This window comes from Phyllostomus discolor, chromosome 6 (genome assembly GCF_004126475.2).
Source record: "Phyllostomus discolor isolate MPI-MPIP mPhyDis1 chromosome 6, mPhyDis1.pri.v3, whole genome shotgun sequence".
Lineage (NCBI taxonomy): Eukaryota > Metazoa > Chordata > Mammalia > Chiroptera > Phyllostomidae > Phyllostomus > Phyllostomus discolor.
In genome coordinates, this window is record NC_040908.2 from 50,760,815 (window position 1) to 50,782,515 (window position 21,701).

Genomic DNA, 21,701 nt, shown 5'->3' on the forward strand with positions numbered 1-21,701 from the left:
TATTTGTCTTTTGAAAGAATCATACCTTAATTTTGTTGACCTTTTAAGTCTTTTTTAAGCATTTATTTCTGCTCTTTGTTATTTCCTTCCTTCTGGTACCTTTGGGCTTTTTATATTATTCTATTTTTTTTTAGTCTATTTTCAGCTACCTTTTTGAAGCTCACCAGTGGGTTTAGAATGGCAGTCTATTGTGAAAAGAGTTCAGAATTATCAGTTAGAATTAGAAAACTAAAGTGCCAGTTTTTGTTATTTACTCACTGTACAACTCTAGGAAAATATATATTACTTGAAATGTGGTTTGTGGACCAAAAGTATTAGGCACTACCTAGGAGCTTATTAGAAATTCATAATTTGAGATCCCACTCCAGACCTACTGAATCAGAATCTAACAAGATCTTTACATGGAGTAGCACTGTTACATTGTTACCTTTGAAACTCAATTTTTCTATCTGCAAAGTATAGATTAATATTTGCTATATATACCATATGTTTTACCAATTTACTTTTTGTCTGTTTCTTCGTATAAGAATAAAAGCTTTGTGAGATAGAATTAGATTGTAAGCTTTGTGTATATTTATCTCTCCTACTTTCTACATCTGTAACAGTGACTGACCCACAGTAAACATTCGTGGTTTTTTTAAATGAACAAAGGAATGAATGCATTATTTCTAAAATCTTGTCATTGCTATTGCAGTCATTTACTTTCCACTGCCATTTAGAACTATTTTTTATTTAGAGATACTGTGTTTGACACTACAAACATAGAACATTTCTGTTGTTACAGAAAGTTCAGTTAGTACTACTTACAGTTTTACGTCCCCTTCCCACCCAGAACTTCTATTTCTGCAATATAATTCTGCCTGTATATGGCATAATGAATTAAGTTCAACAGGATTTACAGTTTCAGATAGTTAAAAATGTATATCTTATTATGGGTGCACTTACTAGCATAGCATCCATCTGGACCATATTGCATTGCCCTTGTATTACTTGAAAGAAAGGCAACCCATGAAAGTAAACTGATGATCCTTTGCTATTCCATGGAATTAAATATTTTGTCTTAGTTGAGGAGTGTCATTCTTATGCCAGCATATGTGACACAGTAGCAGGGTACCTTGTTGGCTTATAAGCAGTGTGAAATCAAATCCCAAAGTAGACAGCATTTTCATACCATGTTGAAAATTCTTTAAAAATCACCTAAAGATTTGTATAATATTTTATGAAATGACTATACTGCTATTTTTTAATTTTAATTTTTTATTTACTGATTTTAAAGAGAGAGAGGGGAAGAGTCTTGTATGTGCCCTGATGGGGATTGAACCACAACCTTGTCATACCTGGACAATGCAGTAACCCAATTAGCTACCTGACCAGGGCCTATACTGTTGTTTTTAATCTTTTGTTCTGTAGTTAAATATTTAAATTATTTATACATTAGATTGCTGCTTTAAGAGACTTTGTAATAAATATCTTTGAGTGTAAATATTTGTGTCCTTTGATGACTATTTCTGTAGGATTCCTTTCTAGAGTGTAAAGTCCCAAGGAGGGAATGCTTCCTTTCTTTTAGTGAATAAAAGAAATATTTTTAATTCAAAAAACATATACTATCATCAGTATTAAGTAATTTCATTTTTTTTAGGAGATATTTCTGAAGGAAGCATAACTGAAATTACTCTATCCAACTCGAAGGCAGGCATCACTACCACTTCTGGAGATTCAGATATTGGATCTTATTTGCCCTTGACCCCTGAGGACTCTCCTCAGTTTGTTGTAAGATCTTCTGTGGAAAATACTCTTCATCTACATACTGACAGTCTTAACAAACAGATATTGGCAGATGGCCATGTAACTGAAGAGGCACTAAAAGTTTTAGCTGTTCCTGAATTATCTGACCAGAAGGCTGGGATATCAACACTACCCTCTAGTTCCTATTCATTAAGAGAGAAGCCCAGTATTTTCTACCCACAGCCCTTGAGAGACAATCAGACTGAAGGGACTCTAACAGTTTCAGGTGTTCCTGGACCTACTGACCAGAAGACCAGCCCATCTACAATACCTCCAAGTTCCTACTTAGTTGGAGAGAAGCACAGTATCTTCTCCCAACAGGCATTGCCAGATAATGATCAAACTGAAGAGGCTCCAAAAGTATCAGCTGTTCTTGGTCCTGCTGACCAGAAGAGTGAGAAAACAACATTGCCTTCTAGTTCCTTTTCACACAGAGAGAAGCACATTGTTTTCTCTCAGCAACAACTCCCAGACAGTCATCTAACTGAACAGGCTCAGAAAGTTTCAGCCACTGCCGGACCAGCTGATCAAGTGACTATGATACCAACAGTATCATCTACTTTATACTCACATGCAGAGAAGCCCCATATTTTCTTTCGAGAGACATTGCCGGAGAGTCATCTACCTGAACAGTCTCAACAAGATGCAGCTGTTTCTATATTCACTGACCAGAAGACTGGGATACCAACAGGAACCTCTACTTCTTTCTCACGTGGAGAGACACCCCTTACTTTCCAGCAACAGACATTGCCAGGAAGTCATCTACCTGAACAGGCTCAGAAAGTTTCAGCTGCTCCTGGATCCACTGAGCAGAAAACAGGAATACCAACAGTGTCCTCTACTTATTCACATAGAGAGAACCCCAGTCTTTTGTACCAGCAAAAGTTGCTGGAGAGTCATATACGTGAACTGTCTCAGCAAGCTGCAGCTGTTTCTGGGTTTGCTGACCAGAAGACTGGGATACCAACAGGAACCTCTACTTCTTACTCACAAGGAGAGACACCCCTTACTTTCCAGCAACAGACATTGCCAGGAAGTCATCTACCTGAACAGGCTCAGAAAGTTTCAGCTGCTCCTGGATCCACTGAGCAGAAAACAGGAATACCAACAGTATCCTCTACTTTTTATTCACATAGAGAGAACCCCAGTCTTTTGTACCAGCAAAAGTTGCCAGAAACTCATGTACGTGAACTGTCTGAGCAAGCTGCAGCCGTTTCTGGGTTTGCTGACCAGAAGACTGGGATACCAACAGGAACCTCTACTTCTTTCTCACGTGGAGAGACACCCCTTACTTTCCAGCAACAGACATTGCCAGGAAGTCATCTACCTGAACAGGCTCAGAAAGTTTCAGCTGCTCCTGGATCCACTGAGCAGAAAACAGGAATACCAACAGTGTCCTCTACTTATTCACATAGAGAGAACCCCAGTGTTTTCTACCAGCAAAAGTTGCCAGAAACTCATGTACGTGAACTGTCTCAGCAAGCTGCAGCCGTTTCTGGGTTTGCTGACCAGAAGACTGGGATACCAACAGGAACCTCTACTTCTTACTCACATGGAGAGAAGGCCACTATTTTCTACCAGCAAGAGCTGAGAGACAGTCATCTACCTGAACAGTCTCAGCAAGCTGCAGCCGTTTCTGGGTTTGCTGACCAGAAGACTGGGATACCAACAGGAACCTCTACTTCTTACTCACATGGAGAGAAGGCCACTATTTTCTACCAGCAAGAGCTGAGAGACAGTCATCTACCTGAACAGTCTCAGCAAGCTGCAGCCGTTTCTGGGTTTGTTGACCAGAAGACTGAGATACCAACTGGAACCTCTACTTCTTTCTCACGTGGAGAGACACCCCTTATTTTCCAGCAACAGGCATTGCCAGGAAGTCATCTACCTGAACAGGCTCTGAAAATTTCAGCTGCTCCTGGATCCACTGAGCAGAAAACAGGAATACCAACAGTGTCCTCTACTTATTCACATAGAGAGAACCCCAGTCTTTTCTACCAGCAAAAGTTGCCAGAGAGTCATCTACCTGAACAGCCTCAGCAAGCTGCAGCTGTTTCTGGATTTGCTGACCAGAAGACTGGGATACCAACAGGAACCTCTACTTCTTTCTCACGTGGAGAGACACCCCTTACTTTCCAGCAACAGACATTGCCAGGAAGTCATCTACCTGAACAGGCTCAGAAAGTTTCAGCTGCTCCTGGATCCACTGAGCAGAAAACAGGAATACCAACAGTGTCCTCTACTTATTCACATAGAGAGAACCCCAGTGTTTTCTACCAGCAAAAGTTGCCAGAAACTCATGTACGTGAACTGTCTCAGCAAGCTGCAGCTGTTTCTGGATTTGCTGACCAGAAGACTGGGATACCAACAGGAACTTCTACTTCTTACTCACATGGAGAGAAGGCCACTATTTTCTACCAGCAAGAGCTGAGAGACAGTCATCTACCTGAACAGTCTCAGCACGCTGCAGCTGTTTCTGTATTCACTGACCAGAAGACTGAGATACCAACAGGAACTTCTACTTCTTACTCACATGGAGAGATACCCCATATTTTCTATCAACAGACATTGCCAGGAAATCATCTCACTGAACAAGCTCTGAAAGTTTCAGCTCCTCCTGGACTTGATGACCAAAGGAGTGGAATATCAACAGTATCCTCTACTTCTTACTCACATACAGAGAAGCCCCATATTATCTACCAACAGGAGTTGCCAATTAGTCATTTAACTAAGGAGGTTCAGAAAGTTCCAGCTGTCCCTGGACCAGCTCAACAGAAGACTGGGATACCAGTAATACCCCCTACTTCCTACTTACATAGAGGGAAGACCGTTTTTTTCTCTCAGCAAGAGTTTCCAGATAGTCATCTAAGCAAAGAGGCTCTAAAAGTCTCATCTGTTCAGGGACCAGCTGAGCAGAACACTGGGATACCATCAGGAGCCTCCGGGTCCTACTCATTTGAAGAGAAGTCCAGTGTTTTTTATAAGCAGACATTACCAGATAGTCATCTGACTGAAGAGTCTCTGAAAGTTTCATCTCTTCTTGGTGACCAGAAGACTGGTGTACTAACAGTACCCTCTAGTTCCAACTCACATAGAGAGAAGCCCAGTATTTCCTACCAACAGGAGTTGCCAGACAGTCATTTAACTGAACAGGCTCAGAAAGTTTCAGCTGTTCCTGGCCCAACTGAACAGAAGACTGGGACACCAACAATAACCTCTACTCCTTACTCTCATAGAGAGACGCCCTTTATTTTCAACACACAGGGCTTGCCAGACAGTCATCTACCTGAAGAGGCTCTGAAAGTTACAGCTGTTCCTGAACTAGCTGACCAGAAGGCTGGGTTGCCATCAGAACCTTCTGGTTCCCACTCACATAGAGAGAAGCCCATTATTTTTTATCCACAGGGTTTACCAGACAGTCATCCCACTGAAGATGCTCTGAAAGTTCCCACCATTTCTGGGCCAGCTGACCAGAAGACTGGGATACCAACAGTACCCTCTGCTTCCTATCCACGTGGAGAGAAGTATATTTTTATCTCGCCACAGGCCTTCCCAGACAGTCATCTACGTGAAGAGGCTCTAAAAGTTTCAGCTGTTTCTAGACCAGCTGACCAGAAGATTGGGTTGCCATCAGAACCTTCTGGTTCCTACTCACATGGAGAAAAGCCCATTATTTTCTACCCACAGGGCTTGACAGAGAATCATTTACCTGAAGAAGCTCCAAAAGTTATAGCTGTTCCTGAACCAGCTGACCAGAAGATTGGGATACCATCAGAACCTTCTGGTTCCTACTCACATAGGGAAAAGCCCATTATTTTCTACCCACAGGGCTTGACAGAAAGTCATTTACCTGAAGAAGCTCTGAAAGTTTCTGGTGTTCCTGGAACAGGTGATCAGAAGACTGGGATACCAACAGTACCTACAAGTGCCTACTCAGTTGGAGGGAAGTCCATTAATTTTTACCAACAGGCCTTACCAGATAGACGTATCACAGAAGAGGCTCTGAATGTTTCAGCTTCTCCTGAACCAGCTGAACAGAAGACTGGGTTACCTACAGTATCTTCTCCTTCCTACTCTCAAAGACAGAAGTCCTTTATTTTCTACCCACAGGCCTTGCCAGATAGTCAGCTAACTGAAGAGGCTTTGAAAATTTCTGCTGTTCCTCTACCAGGTGACCAGAATACCAGAAAACCAACAGCAATTTCTAATTCTTACTCACATAGAGAAGGGCCTATTATTTCTTACCAGCTGGAGTTGCCAGGTAGTCATCTAACTGAAGAGGCTCTGAAAGGTTCAGGTGTTCCTGGAACAGCTGACCAGAAGACTGGGATACCTGCAGTACCATCTAATTCCTATTCATATAGAGAGAAGCCCATCATTTCTTACAAGCAAGATCTTACTCAAGAGGTTTTAAAAGTTTTAGGGGGTTCCAGACCAGCTGGCCAGAAAACTGGGATACCAGTAGTAACCTCTACTTCTTACTCTCATGAAGAGAAGCCCATCATTTCTTATCAGCAAGAGTTGCCAGATCATAATGAAGATGCTTTAAAAATTTTAGTAGTTCCTGGACCAGCTGACCAGAAGACTGATATACGAATTGTTCCCTCTTCTTCCTATTCACATAGAGAGGTCCCCATCTCTTCTTACCAGAAGGAGTTTCCAGATATTACTGAAGAAACTTTGGAAGTTTCAACTGTTGCTGGACCAACTGAACAGAAGACTGGAATACGAATAATCCCCTCAGGTTCCTACTCATACAGAGAAAAGGGCGGTACTTTTTACCAGCATGAGTTGCCAGATACTACTGAAGAAGCTTTAAAAGTTTTTGTTCTTCCTGTACCAGCTGGCCAAAAGACTGAGATATCAGCAGGACCTTCTAGTTCTTACTCCCTTGAAGAGAAACCCAAGATTTCAACTGTAGTTTTACCAGATGACCAGAAGACTGAGTTATCAACAGCTTCCTCTACTTCCTACTCACATAGAGAGAAGCCCAAGAATTTAACTGTGATTGGACCAGACGACCAGAAGACTCCGTTACTGACAGTTTTTCGTAATTCTTATTCTCAGAGAGTGAAGCCTAGTATTTTCTTTAAACAGCATTTGCCAGGTGGGCATCATAGTGAAGATATCGTGAAGGCTTCATCTGTCCCTGAACCAACTGACGTGAATTCTGAGATACCTATTTCTAGTTCCTATTCAAACAGAGAGAAATCTAATATTTTATCTGCACAGGAATTGCCAGAGAAACATCTAACTGAAGATGTACTGAAGGTATCCACAGTTCTAGAACCAGATAACCAGAAAACTGTGTTACCAACAGCTCCTCCTCGTTTTTTTCCACACAGAGAAAAAACAAATATATTCTATCAACAGGATTTGCCAGATAGACATCTAACTGAAGATTCTCCAAAGTTCTCAAGTGGTCTTGGGCAAGCTGATGAGAATACTGGGTTATCAACAGGTCACTCTGGTACTTATTCACATAGTGAGAAGCACAAACTTGTTTCAGACCATGTCCAAAGGCTAATAGATAATTTGGATTCTTCTAACTCTAGTATTATCTCAAACAATATGCCTTTAAATTCTCAAGGTGATTATAGAGTTGTAGTAAATAAGACAGAACCTTCAGGTTTTGAAGATGTTGGCTCTGAGGAAATCCAATATACAGATAATAGTTCTAAAACTCTTAAACAGATTCAGACACTTTTAATGGAGGCAGAAAATATAGCACTGAAACGATGTAATTTTCCTGCTCCCCTTGTACCTTTCAGAGATGTTAGTGATATTTCATTTATTCAATCTAAGAAGGTTGTTTGCTTCAAAGAACCCTGTACACCTGATGAATCCAATGATGATTTGCCTCTGAGAAAGCCATTCACAGAGGAAAACCCAAGCAGCAAGTACATACAGAAGGATATTAACACAGAGGCGAATCTGAAATGCCAGAGAGGCATTGAAAATTGGGAGTTTATTAGTTCAACTACAGTTAGAAGTCCTATACAAGAAGCAGAGAGCAAAGCTAGAGTGGCATTAGATGAAACCCTTAGGCAATATAAAGCAGCCAGATCTGTAATGAGATCTGAACCTGAAGGGTGTAGTGGAACCTTTGGAAATAAAATTCTTATCCCTATGATGACTATCATAAAAAGTGATTCAAGTAGTGATGCAAGTTCCTGCTCATGGGACAGTAATTCCTTAGAGTCAGTTTCTGATGTTCTACTAAACTTATTTCCATATGCTTCACAGAAGACAAGCATGACAGATAGCAGAGAGGAAGAGTGTGTGTCCGAGAGTGATGATGGGGGTGGTAGTAGTGTAGATTCACTGGCTGCACATGTGAAAAACCTTCTGAAATGTGAATCCTCATTGAATCATGCTAAACAAATACTCAGAAATGCAGAGGAAGAGGAATGCCGGGTACGCGCACGAGGTAGGAACTGATAATTTGTTATAAAGGCAGGTGAAGTCTATAAACATTGTAGTTTAATAATTTATTTAAAGTTAAGTGTTTGGCATTCTGAATTTATTTTCTTATAGAACTGTTAGGATGATTACATCTTCTACAGTAATCCAGAATAAGCCCATTTAATCAATAATGTAGCTAAATCACAATATTAATTATATTATTAATGCTAGTCTGAGTTTGGGGTCTTAGGAAAAGGAAGTTCTGATGTCTGAAGGAGGGTAGGGAGCTTGAGTGTTCCTAAAGCTCTCATGTTTTTCTGATCCATTATAGTACCCTTATTTTGGAGATGAAAAAAAAATCAGTTTGTTCTGCTCTAAATTACTTTGTTTCATAAAACTACATATACTTTCTCATCCCCTTTGCTAATAAAATTCTTGGAGCAGATCTTAGGTAGACATTGGAAAAAACTAATCAGGGTATTTTATACTAGAACTTGGGTTACAGTTTTAAAAAAGAATATTGATCCTTTTAATCTCTAATAGTGGAATTCTTTTAAAAATATTTAGGGCAATGTGGGGAATATATAATAGAGTACAACTTATAAGCAATAGATGCCTATCTGGGAATCTTTTCCTTGAGGTTATCTTCCTAAACTATTCCTTTAATCACTTATGCATATTTTGATTCTCAAAAAAACTCCCAAGTTTTATTTATTTTAAAATATTAGCTCTTATGGAAGTGGCAGAAACTATAGCAGGAGCTAATAGGGAAGGCAAAGGGACTGTCCTGATTAGAAGGATGACTATGATAAAAATGATTGAATACCATATTTAAAGGAGCCCCTTTGGAGAAAAGTCTGTAGAATGTGATTTTAAAAAGTCAGACTTTTCAATAAAATATTCTCTCAATAACTTAATAGTTTGTCATATAATTTAGAGCACTCACTTTTGATAAGTACCTGTTAGGCATTAAAGTAGGTATGATGATGTGTGCTCTTAAAATGACTGATAAATTATCACTTTTTGCATTGTATTATCTCAAGTGTCTTATGCTTTCTCTACAGCCTGGAATCTGAAGTTTAATATGGCTCACGAGTGTGGCTACTCCATTTCCGAATTAAATGAAGATGACAGGAGAAAAGTAGAAGAGATCAAAGCAAAGTTGTTTGGCCAAGATGACTTATCCAAGGTATAAAAAAAATGTGGAAGTAAAAAGAGAAAATGTAAAAGAAAAGGTAGTAGACTTTAGATCTCTTACCTCAGCTTTCATGACTAGCTGAGTCACTGATAGTGTTTGGCTTAAAGTATTAAGAGTCTTAATTCTTCAAAAATTAAGATTAAGATTAGATTCTGTAAGTTTTTGATTAATTTCAAATTCATCTTTTGAAAACAAACAAACAAGCAAAATATAACCAGAGACACTGAAATAAAAAACAAATCGACAGTAACCAGAGGACGGGGGGGAAGGGATAATGGGGGAAAGTAGGGGAAGGTCCATCAAGGAACATGTATAAAAGGACACATGGACAAAGTCAAAGGGGGTAGGTTCGAGGGTGGGAGGTGTGGTTGGGTGGGGCAGGGGGGCAGTGCTGGGGTGAAATGGAGACAACTACTTGAACAACAATTGAAGGAAAAAAGAAAAAAATTACCTCCTTTGGAAAATAAGAATAGGTTTGTTTTATCAATATATTGTTGTCAATCTTATTTTCTCTTGAAGATGATATCTTGAGATGCAGATAAAGTCCATTTATTTTCAAATATATATTTTCTGCTTAGGAACAGAGAACTATAATAGCCTATGTATAAATCACTTTTATTTTTTTAAGATTTTATTTATTTACTTTTTAGAGAGAGGGAAAGGGAGGGAGAGAGACATCAGTTGGTTGCCTCTTTCATGCACCCCAACAAGGGACTGGGTCTGCAGCCCAGGCATGTGCACTGACCCAGAATTGAACAGGTGACCTTTCCCTTTTGAGTAATGATGCCCAGCCAACTGGGCCTCACTTGTTAGGGCTCACTTCCTTTTTAATAGTATTTATTTTCCTTCCATTTTGAACTGTGTCGTGCATAGAAAAAAACATGAAATTATATATATATATATATAAACTAAAGTTAATCCCTGTATATCAGCCACACATCTTGAGAAATAGAATATTATCAAATGATACTGAAGTCCTGTGTGCCCCCTTCCTTAGTCATAACTCTTTTTACTCCTTATTTTGACATGTATTGATTTTATTTTTTTCTTTTTTAAGATTTTATTTATCTATTTTAGAGAGGGGAAGGAAGGGAGAAAGAGAGGGAGAGAAACACCAATGTGTGGTTGCCTCCCACGCAACCCCCACTGGGGACCTGGCCTGCAACCCAAGCATGTATCCTGACTGGAAATCCAACCTGCGACCCTTTGGTTCACAGGCCAGTACTCAGTCCACTGAGCCACACCAGCCAGGGGACATGTATTGATTTTTTTGCTGTTCAGTATGGTTTTGAATTCTTTAATAGATGGAATTAATGTAGTGTATATTCTGAGATGTCTGTTTCTCATCTAGTCTTAGGTTTTTGAGATTCTTCTATGTAGATGTGTATAGTTTTAGTTTATTTTCTATTTCTGTAAATACTCAGTGTATGGATATATTATAGTTTATTCATTCTCTTGATAGGGCATTTGGTCCACTATTATAAATAGTAATAGAGTATAATGATACCTGTCTTACAGGGTTTTGGTATGGCTTACATGAGATAATATGTAAGCCATATCTATCTATGGCTTACATGAGATAATGCTTAATATCTAAGCATTAAGAAATGCTTAATAGAATGTGTGATATCTGACTAGTGCTCAGCAATTGGCAGCTGTAATCATTATTATTACTCCTGTAAAAATTGATATAGCTACCAAATGCATAGACTTTAATTCATACAGTTTCTTAGAATATAGTTCATCAGAGATATGGCATAATTATTTGGTTTAGCAATTTTGGAAAGACTAGATTGAATTTTAGGTTCACACATATGCTTATGAAAAACACAATTAATAAATATGGGTAATTTTGTTGTCATTGTTTAAAAGTACATACTTCTCCCAGTGATCTCCATTTCCTTGTTTCATTAATGATCATAATGCTGATGTTTTCAGACCTTGCAGCAATCAAATTACCTTTCTTTGAGTAAACTCTAGTTAGTTAGTTAGTTAGTTAGTTAGTTTATTTGTTTTAAATTGTTCAGTTACAGTTGTCCCACGTTTTTCTCCATTGTTCTCCCCGACCCTGTCCCCCCCAACTCCTATAGTCGATACCCTCCCATTGTCCATGCCCTTGTCTCCTCTATTCATGTTCCTTGACTTGCCCCTTTCCCTTCTTTTCCCTGTCATCCACCCACCCTGGTCATTGTCAGTTCTTTACTTTCATGTCTCTGGTTCTATTTTGCTCATTTGTTTGTTTTGTTCATTAGGTTCCACTTCTAGGTGAGATCATATGGTATTTGTCTTTCACTGCCTGGCTTATTACACTTAGCATAATGCTCGACTCTAGTTTTTAAAAGCTATTCTTCTTAAAATACATTGTTTTAAATAACATCAAGCACAAAATTTCATATGTTCTGACCAGCATAAAGTATATCTAGTAATTCTCTTTTAGCTAATGTATTTTTTTATTACTTCTGGTCATATCATACTGTGGTGTTTTTTAAAAAAGCATGAACTGACCAAATTCTACTCTCATATCCTGTGCATATAATTCTTTTCTTTTTTCTTTTTTTAATACATTTTATTGTTTATGCTATTACAGTTGCCCCATTTTCCCCCCTTGACTGCCCTCCACTCTGCACACCCCCTCCCACCCACATTCCCCCACTTTAGTTCATGTCCATATGTGATACTTATAAGTTATTTAGCTTCTACATTTCCCATACTGTTCTTACCCTCCCCCTGTCTATTTTGTACCTACCATCTATGCTACTTATTCTCTGTACCTTTTCCCCCTCTCTCCTCCTCCCACTCCCCTGTTGCTAACTCTCCATGTGATCTCCATTTCTGTGGTTCTGTTCCTGTTCTAGTTGTTTGCTTAGTTTGCTTTTGTTTTTGTTTTAGGCGTGGTTGTTAATAGTTGTGAGTTTGCTGTCATTTTACTGTACATGTTTATCTTTTTCTTAGATAAATCCCTTTTACATTTCATATAATAAGGGCTTGGCGATAATGAACTCCTTCAACTTGGCCTTATCTGAGAAGCACTTTATCTGTCCTTCCATTCTAAATGAAAGCTTTGTTGGATAGAGCAATCTTGGATGTAGGTCCTTGCCTTTCATGACTTGGAATACTTCTTTCCAGCCCCTTCTTGCCTGCAAGGTCTCTTTTGAAAAATCAGCTGACAGTCTGATGGGAACTCCTTTGTAGATGACTGTTTCCTTATCTCTTGCTGCTTCTAGGATTCTCTCCTTCATTTTTACCTTGGCTAATGTAATTACGATGTGCCTTGGTGTGTTCCTCCTTGGGTCCAACTTCTTTGGGACTCTCTGAGCTTCCTGGACTTCCTGGAAGTCTATTTCCTTTGCCAGATTGGGAAAGTTCTCCTTTATTATTTGTTCAAATAACTTTTCACTGGTTGCTCTTCCTCTTCTCCTTCTGGTACCCCTCTAATTCAGATGTTGGAACATTTAAAGATGTCCCAGAGGTTCCTAAGCCTCTCCTCATTTTTTTGAATTCTTGTTTGTTCATTCTTTTCTGATTGGATGTTTCTTTCTTCCTTCTGATCCACTCCATTGATTTGAGTCCCAGTTTCCTTCCCATCACTACTGACTCCCTGTACATTTTCCTTTATTTCACTTAGCATAGCCTTCATTTTTTCATCTAATTTGCGACCAAATTCAACCAATTCTGTGAGCATCCTGATTACCAGTGTTTTGAACTGTGCATCTGATAGGTTGGCTATCTGTTCATTGCTTACTTGTATTTTTTCTGGAGCTTTGATCTATTCTTTCATTGGGCTTTTTTTTTTTTTTTTTTTTTTTGGTCTTGACGCGCCTGTTACATAGTGAGGGGTAGAGCCTTAGGCGTCCACCAGGGTGGGGCAACCCACGTGGCTGGGTTGTGATGCTGGATGTGGGGGAGGGGCTTGCTCTGCTCTCTGCTAGATTTTGGTCACTTTCCCCCCTACACACAAGCAAACTGGGCCCTTCTGGTGCTGATTCCCATGTGGTTGGGTTTGTGTATGTCCTAGGAGCCTGTGGGTGTCTCCAACGAACTCTCCTGTGAGGCTGGGAGTTTCTCCTGGCACCTCAACCCCCACAGGTGTTTCACTCGGTGTTTTGAGGTTTTATTTCCTGGTCCTGGGACCCTGGGTTGTACAGTCTGTCTCACTCCGCAGTTTCACCTGGTTTATCTGCATGTGTATGTGGGTCCACCTGGTCTGCCAGCCACCGCCTTGCCGGGAGCACTCCCGGCCTGATCGCCTAGCTCCACCCTTCCTACCAGTCTGGATGAATGTGTCTACTTTAACACCATGGTTGTCGGACTTCTATACAGTTCAATTTTCTGTCAGTACTGGTGGTTATTTTATTTCTAAATTTTTGTTGTGCAAGGAGGCACTTTGTGTCTACCTATGCCTCCATGTTGGCCAGAAGTTCAGCTATTGACAGAAGTTCAGTTTACTGCTATTAACTATTTTTAATAGCAGTAAAAAACCTAAAGAATATCAAAGGGGCATTTTTGTTTGTCTAACAAAAGATATATGATTGTTATTGAAGAATATTAAAATTTCTACTAAAAGAGAAAAAAACCTAATTAATTAGAAAGACATCGTATTTATTAATAGCAGGTCTTTAAAAAAATTTCAATTACAGATGACATTCAATATTTATATTGGTTTCAGATGTACAGCGTAGTGGTTAGACAGTTACATAATTTACAAGGTGACCTTTCGATAATTCAGGTACCCACCGGGCACCATACATAGTTATTACAATATTATGGACTATATTCCTTATTCTGAACTTTACTTCCCTGTGGCTGTTTTGTAATTACCAATTTGTACATCTTAATCTTTTCACTTTTTCACCCAGTTCTCCAACTCCTCTCCCTTCTGGAAAACACTAGTTCTCTGTATCCAAGCCTGTTTCAGATTTGTTTGTTCATTTATATTGTTTTTTAGACTCCACATGTAAGTGAAATCATATGGTATTTGTCTTTCTATGTCTGCCTTCTTTTCTTATCATAATACCCTCTAGGCCTATCCATGCTATCACAGATGGTGGGATTTCATTCTTTTTTAAAATTTGTATACACTTTATTGATTATGCTATTCCAGTTGTCCCATTTTTTTCTTCCCTTTATTCCCCTTCGCCCTATACCCTGCCTCCCACCATCACTCCTCCACCTTAGTTCATGTCCATGGGATGTACATGTAAGTTCTTTGGCTTCTCCATTTCCCATACTGTTCTTAACCTCCCCCTGTCTACTTTGTACCTACCATTTATGCTTCTTATTCCCTGTACCTTTTCCCCCATTCTCCCCATTCCCCCTCCTTGCTGATAACCCTCCATGTGATCTCCATTTCTGTGATTCTGTTCCTGTTCTAGTTGTTTGCTTAGTTCCTTTTTGATTTTTGTTTTTTTTATGTTCAGTTGTTGATAGTTGTGAGTTTGTTGTCATTTTACTGTTCGTAGTTTTTTTTTACCTTCTTTTGCTTAGATAAGTCCCTTTAACATTTCATATAATAAGGGTTTGGTGAACTCCTTTAATGTGACCTTATCTGGGAAGCACTTTATCTGCCCTTCCATTCTGAATGAAAGCTTTGTTGGATGGAATAATCTTGGATGTATGTCCTTGACTTTCATGACTTCGAATACTTCTTGCCAGTTGTTTCTTGCCTGCAAGGTTTCTTTTGAGAAATCAGCTGATAGTCGTATGGGAACTCCTTTTTAGGAAACTGTCTCCTTTTCTCTTGTTGCTTTTAAGATTCTCTCCTTATCTTTGATCCTGGGTAATGTAATGATGATGTGGCTTGGTGTGTGTTTCCCTTGGTGCAACTTGTTTGCGACTCTCTGGGCTTCCTGGACTTCCTGGAAGTCTATTTCCTTCACCAGATTGGGGAAACTCTCCTTTATTATGTTTTCAAATAAGTTTTCCACTTTTTGTCTCTGTCTACTCCTTCTGGCACCCCTATGATTCAGATGTTGGCATGTTTCAAGTTGTTCTGGGGGTTCCTAAGCATTTCCTCATTTTTTTGAACTCTTGTTTCTTCATTCTGTTGTGGTTGAATGTTTATCTCTTCCTTCTGGTCCAGACTGTTGATTTGAGTGCTGGTTTTCTTCCCTTTACTATTGGTTCCCTGTATATTTTTTTTATTTCACTTTCTATAACCTTCACTTTTCTCTCTATTTTGTGACCATACTCAGTCATTTCTGTGAGCATCCTGATTAACAGTGTTTTGAACTTGGCATCTGATAGATTGGCAATCTCTTCATCACTTAGTTGTATTTTTTCTGGACCTTTAATCTGTTTCTGTTTGGGCCATATTTTTTTGTCTCAGCAGGCCTGTTATGTAGTAAGTGGCAGAGCCTTAGGTGTTCACCAGGGTGGGGCATCCCATGTTCCTGCGTTGTGGGGCTGTATGTGGGGGAGGGGTCCCTTGTTGGTTGATTTATTGATGATAGGCATTCTGACAGGTATGAGGTATCTTGGCCATCTGTATGTCTTCTTGTGAGAAGTGTCTATTCAGGTCTTCTGTCCATTTTTTTTTCTTTTTCCTATTTCCCCATGAAACTAATTTTCCTCATGTTGGATTGGTATCTTACTCATCTTTCTTTCCTTAAACAGCTAGTGCAGTAGGTATAATAAGCCTTTAAAAAGGCTTACATTTTTTTTTATTATTTTTTAATTGTTGTTCAAGTACAATTTTCTCCATTTTCACCCCACCATGCCCCAATCCCAACCCATCCCCACTTCCCACTCTCGAACCAACCCTCTTTGGCCTTGTCCATGTGTCCATATATGTTCCTTGATGCTCCCCCCACCTCCATTATCTCCTATTACTCTTCTCCCTCCACCTCTCTGGTTACTCTGAGATTATTCTTTATTTCAATGTCTCTGATTATATTTTGCTTGCTTACTTATTTTGGTCACTGGATTCCACATATGAGTGAATTAATATGGTATTTGTCTTTCTCTGACTGGCTTATTTCACTTAGCAATGTGTTCAATTTGATATCAGGTAGCTTGATACCTCTGATTTTGTTGTTCTTTCTCAAAATTGTCATCGCTTTTTGGGTTCTTTTGTGATTCCATGTAATTTTTGGGTTCTTTGTTTTAGTTCTGTGAACAGTGCCATTGGTATGTTCATAGAATTATGCTGACCCTTTATTCAGGTCATATAAGCTATTCAAATAATCAAAAGTCATGGATTTAAAAATATATTTTTTGTGATAAAATAGTTTTGCCTTTTCAAAATTGCCTGTAATTTGTTGTGTTTTAAAAGGTGTGTTTTATGATGACTGTTCTGTGTGAGCTTGAGAAGAATGCATATTTTGTTGTTTTTTATCTGAAATAGTTTGTAGATGCCCATTATATTTAGTTGCTTGATGGAGGTGTTGAGCTCAACTATATCTTTACTGATTTTTTGCCTGATGGATCTGTTCAGCTGATAGAGGGGTGTTGAAGTCTGTAAGTAGGTTTTTCTGTTTCTCCATGTTTACGCATATACACATTAAGGTTGTCATGTCTTAGAGAATTACCCCTTTATCATTATGTAATGTCCTTCCTTATTCCTGATAACCTTTCCTGTTTTGCAGTCTGTTCTCTCTGAAATGAATAATAGTATACGTACTTCCTTTTGATTAGAGTACGCATGGTAGTGAGCATGGTATTTTTTTATTCATTTAGTTTTAAATTATATGTCTTCATATTTGAAGTGGCTTTCTCATTAGATACCCTGTAGTTGGACCTTATGTTTTGATATGCTCTGACAGTTTCTGTTTTTTAATTAGTGCACTTAGACCATTGACTTTTAAAGCAGTTATGGATATAGTTCATATTTCATGGATATCTAGCATATTTATTACTGTTTTCTACTTGTTATGTTGCCCTTGTTCCTGTTTTTATTTCCATTTTTTTCTGCCTTTGATGGTTTTATTTTTTATTTTTAAATGTTTTTAATTGATTTTTTTTAGAGAGAGATAGACAGACATACATCAATTTGTTGTTCCCCTTTTTTATGCACTCATTGGTTGCTTCTTATATGTGTACTGACAGGAGATCGAACCCACAATCTTGGCATATCAGGATGATGCTCTAACCAACTGAGCTACTCAGTCAGGGCCTACCTTTTGTTGTTTTAATTGAGCATTTGGTATTTACATTTTCTCTCATTTCTTAGCATATAAGTTATAAATATATTATTTTTACTTTTTTTAGTGATTGCCCTAGAGATTGTAACATATGTATACTTACAAATAAACCACTTTCAAATAACACTGTGCCACTTCACAGGTAATGTGAGTACCTGTCAATCAAATAATCCTAATTCTTCCCTCCCATCCCTTGTGTCATTCCTGTCATTCATTTCAAACACACACACACACACACACCATGTTTTGCCTTGTATAATGTGTTCCCCTGTATAGTGCACACCCATGTTTTTGGCCCAAACTTTCAGAGAAAAAAATCTTTTGTTTTAATTTTTAATTCAATTTTTTTATTTATTTATATTTAGATACTTGTTTTTTGTATTATAAAGGAAGTTTAACATTTAGTTTTGAACATATTATAGTACAAGAAATTTTATGTAAGAAATCATTTCAAAACAAGAACAGATACAAGGTACAAGAAATTTTATGTACTGGTAACAAATTAGTACTGTCCATGCATAATGTGCATTATTTTCCGCTCAAGAATTGGGGGAAAAAACATGTGCATTATACATGGCAAAATATGGTACATGGCAATATTTCAAACAAACTATTTTTTATCAGATGAATTCAGGATAAGAAAAATGTTTAGGGCTTTTTTTAACCTTTACATACTCCTCCTTTGATGCTCTTTCTTTCTTTATGTAGATCTGAGTTTTTGACCTACAGTTTTCCCTGTAAAGTTCTTTTTATTTTTTTAAGAATTAAAAATCTATATTCTCCATTTGAAAGTCAACCATAATTCAAATTTGGTATTTTTTTCTTACAGAACCATTTTATTTTTTAAGTATTTTTTTATTGATTATGCTATTACAGTTTTTCCAATTTTCCCCACTTTATCCCCCCTCCACCCTATGCCCCCAGCCCTCCAGCATTCTTCCCCCCATTCATGTCCATGGGTTGTACATATAAGTTCTTTGAGTTCTCTGTTTCCTATACCATTTTTTACCTCTCCCCGTCTATTTAATGCCTACCAACTCCACAGTCAACTCTGAGTCTCAGTTTCCCCTTAAGTTAGCCCTACCTGCATGGCCTCGCCATAGGTTCTCACCTGTCTGGTTGTTCTGCTTGACTTTTTCTTTAATTCCTTGGTTGTTGGAGTTCCATGCAGTTTGATTTTCTGGCACTTCTGGTTGTTTATTGATTTTATATTGGTTGTTATCCTCCTTTTGGTTGTGTGAGGAAGCAAAGGGTTTCTACCTACACTTCCATCTTCACCAGAACTCCCCTCTGTAAAGTTCTGCTGTTTACATATATTGAATGGCAGGTCTGCTGGCACAAATTCCCTCAATTTTTGTTTGTCTGAGAATGTCTTATTTCTTTTAGATTAAAGGATAATTTCATAGGCTATGGAATTTTAAGTTGCTGGGGTTTTTATTATCTTATCATTTGAAATATTTCACTCTATTCTTTTTTAGCTTGCATGGTTTCTGTGGAGAAATTGGATGTAATTCTTTGCTTCTGTCGATAGGACATTTTGTCCCTCTTTCAGGATATTTTTTCTTTATCTTTGATTTTCTTTATTTTGAAAATGTTATACCCTAGGTGTAGTTTTTCTGGTATTTGGGGGTAGAGGACATTTATCCTACTTCATGTTCTTTGAAATACCTGAATCTGTATTTTGGTATCTGACATTAATTTGGGCAAAATTCTTAGTTATTTTTTTAAACAGTTTTCCTGTTCTCTTTTTGGTATTTCTGTTGCTCATATATTAATATCTTTTGTAGTTGTCCTATTGTCTTTTGATGTTCTGGTCTGGCTTTTAAAATTTTTTTCTTTGATTTTCAGTTTTGGTGTTTCTTTTGAGATATCGGAAGCTCAAGATTCTTGGCTTGGCTGTGTACAGTCTACAAATGAACCTATCAAAGGCATTCTTCATTTCCATTCCAATGTTCTTGATCTCTAGCATTTTTTTTTCATGCTTTCTTAGGATTTTTATCTCTCTGCTTCCATTGTGTTTGTGTTCTTACATGCTGTTCACTTTAGCCATTAGAACCGTTAGCATATTAATCATAGCTATTTTAAATTCTTTGTCTGGTAATTCCAGCATTCCTGCCATATTTAGTTTTATGCTAGCTCTGTCTCTTCAAACTTTTTTTTTTCGCTTTGTAGTTTATGTTTCAGACCCTGTAACTGGTGTATTAAATTAATATGTAGATTATGACCTTTGAGTGTGCAGGCACAAGCCACTGGGGTAGGTAGGTAGCTTTCTCAACATCTGAGCTCCCACTTTGAGGAAGTAAAACCCCCTGGGTCGTTTTGCTTGAAGGTACAGTTTTAATATATTCACACAAAGGAAGTAAAGACACAAGATTTATTACTTACAAATTCCAGAAGCCTGGGGGTTGGGGTGCATTGAGTTGAGGGAAGGGCAGTCCTCTGTCCAGGTCCCAGGCAGGAGCTAAAGAGCAGGGTAGTAAGCACTTATTTCTTACAAGGTTGTTGAGGCAGAGGTCACTGACTTTCCACAGGCTTGACTCTAAGTGATTGTTTTAAGGTGCCCTGGAGAAAGCAAAGAGGGAACTTCTGGCAAGAATCCTAAAGTCAAGTCCTTATGTAACTGTCCATACTCTGGACAGTGTGAGCAGGGTTGTCATACTGTAAAATGCCTAGGCAGCAACTCAAAATAGCTTTTTTCTCATCACAATTGACCCTGTGATGCCTAGGCCTTAGTCTTTAGGGAAAATCATGGGCACTGTCTAGATGGTGGAGATATTAACAGCCACTGGCAGGGTTTTGGTCACCTAGCATATGAAACATTTGAGTAAAGTAAAAATGCCAATCAAGAACATCAGTAGATAACGGATAGTTTGAAGTCCTGTTTGTAACCATCTCCATAATTGTTGGGGTGCAGCCAAGAAAAAAATCAAGGCCCATGGATAAGGTTATGGTAGGTATTTGATTAAAAACTTGGGTGAGATTATGGAGTACTGGTACATGTTTGATCATCTTTTATAAATTTATTTTGTCCAGAATTATTAATATACATGCAGCAAGTGGTGTACTTAAAGTGTGTTTCTCTTTCCTTGACCAATCAGTAATCTAAAGCCAAATGGTTATCTAAAATTCTCTGCACTGAAGAAGCATGTTTTTGTTGCATTACATTACGCTTTAGAGTAACAGCTTAGTAGGCTCAGCCAATGTAGTTGACAGGTTGGTGTTTGCCTCAATAATTTGTTCTTATGTGCCTATTGTGGTATGTAACCCAGTTCCTGTAAGAAATAGTAGCAGACAGACCTACTTCCAGCATAATGGGGGTGTATACCACATCCTTTTCATGTGATAGACAGAAAAAGAGATGGATTGAGGATCCTGTTTACTGATTTGTGTAAGTATGGTGACAAGTAGACTAAAGTACATTGATATGAATGTACAGGACTTCTCTGGACCAGCAAAGAAGTTGAGCGGAAGAGAAGTGCACATATGGAGAACCACAAATGTGTAATGGACCCAGGGCCCTAGATGCGCAGTGGTCACTAACTGATTGGGGAAGCTGATGTAATTTAGGGTTCCTCCTGAGTGACTAGACTGTGAGGCTCAGTGCTTTGGGGATTATGCTCCTTGGGACACGGTGTAGGTCATGTTCTTCTTTGTGATGGATGCCTGGGCACATCCAGAAGATTATAAAGCACATGTGGTACTCCTGCCAAATGCCACATACTGTATGGCAAGTGTACTGCATGGAAGCAGTTAAGCACCACAGAGAGTATCTGGGAAAGCTGCAGGATTGAATGGGGTGCCTTCTCTTAGGCAAATGGAGGCAGTGTTAAAAACTCAACCAGGGCGCTGACTGGTGTGACTCAGTTGGTTGGGCATCATCCGGCAAAGCGCAAGGTTGGTGGTTGGATTCCCAGACAGGGCACATGCCTGGGTTGTGGGTTCAGGTCCTGGTTGGGGCACGCGTGAGAGACAACCAATTGATGATTCTCTCACATTGATGTTTCTCTCTCTCTCTCTCTGTCCCCCTTCCTTCCCCTAGCTCTAAAACTAAATAAATCTTTTTTAAAAAATCAGCCAGGTAGGCCAATAAGGTGGGGGAAAGTTTTTGTTGAGCTTGCTAATGTGCCTAGTAATTATCACAGTCACCCAGAATGAGCTCTGCCTCATTTTGATGA

The 21,701-nt window shown here is 38.7% G+C and overlaps 1 protein-coding gene across 12 annotated transcripts in view; it reads left to right on the forward strand.

Moving 5' to 3' along the window:
• The window catches only part of ALMS1 (ALMS1 centrosome and basal body associated protein), a 171,220-nt gene that overhangs the window by 54,123 nt on the left and 95,396 nt on the right, over positions 1-21,701 (forward strand). For 11 of the 12 annotated variants that reach the window (XR_004903735.1, XR_004903734.1, XM_036028144.1 and 8 more), the window contains 2 exons: positions 1,640-8,215; positions 9,255-9,379. Coding sequence is in view for 10 of the 12 variants with exons in the window: in XM_036028144.1 (XP_035884037.1) it covers positions 1,640-8,215; positions 9,255-9,379 (6,701 nt within the window). In the remaining 2 variants the exon portion in view is untranslated. The remainder of the gene's footprint in view (positions 1-1,639; positions 8,216-9,254; positions 9,380-21,701) is intronic. The other variant, XM_036028142.1, reaches the window with a different exon arrangement.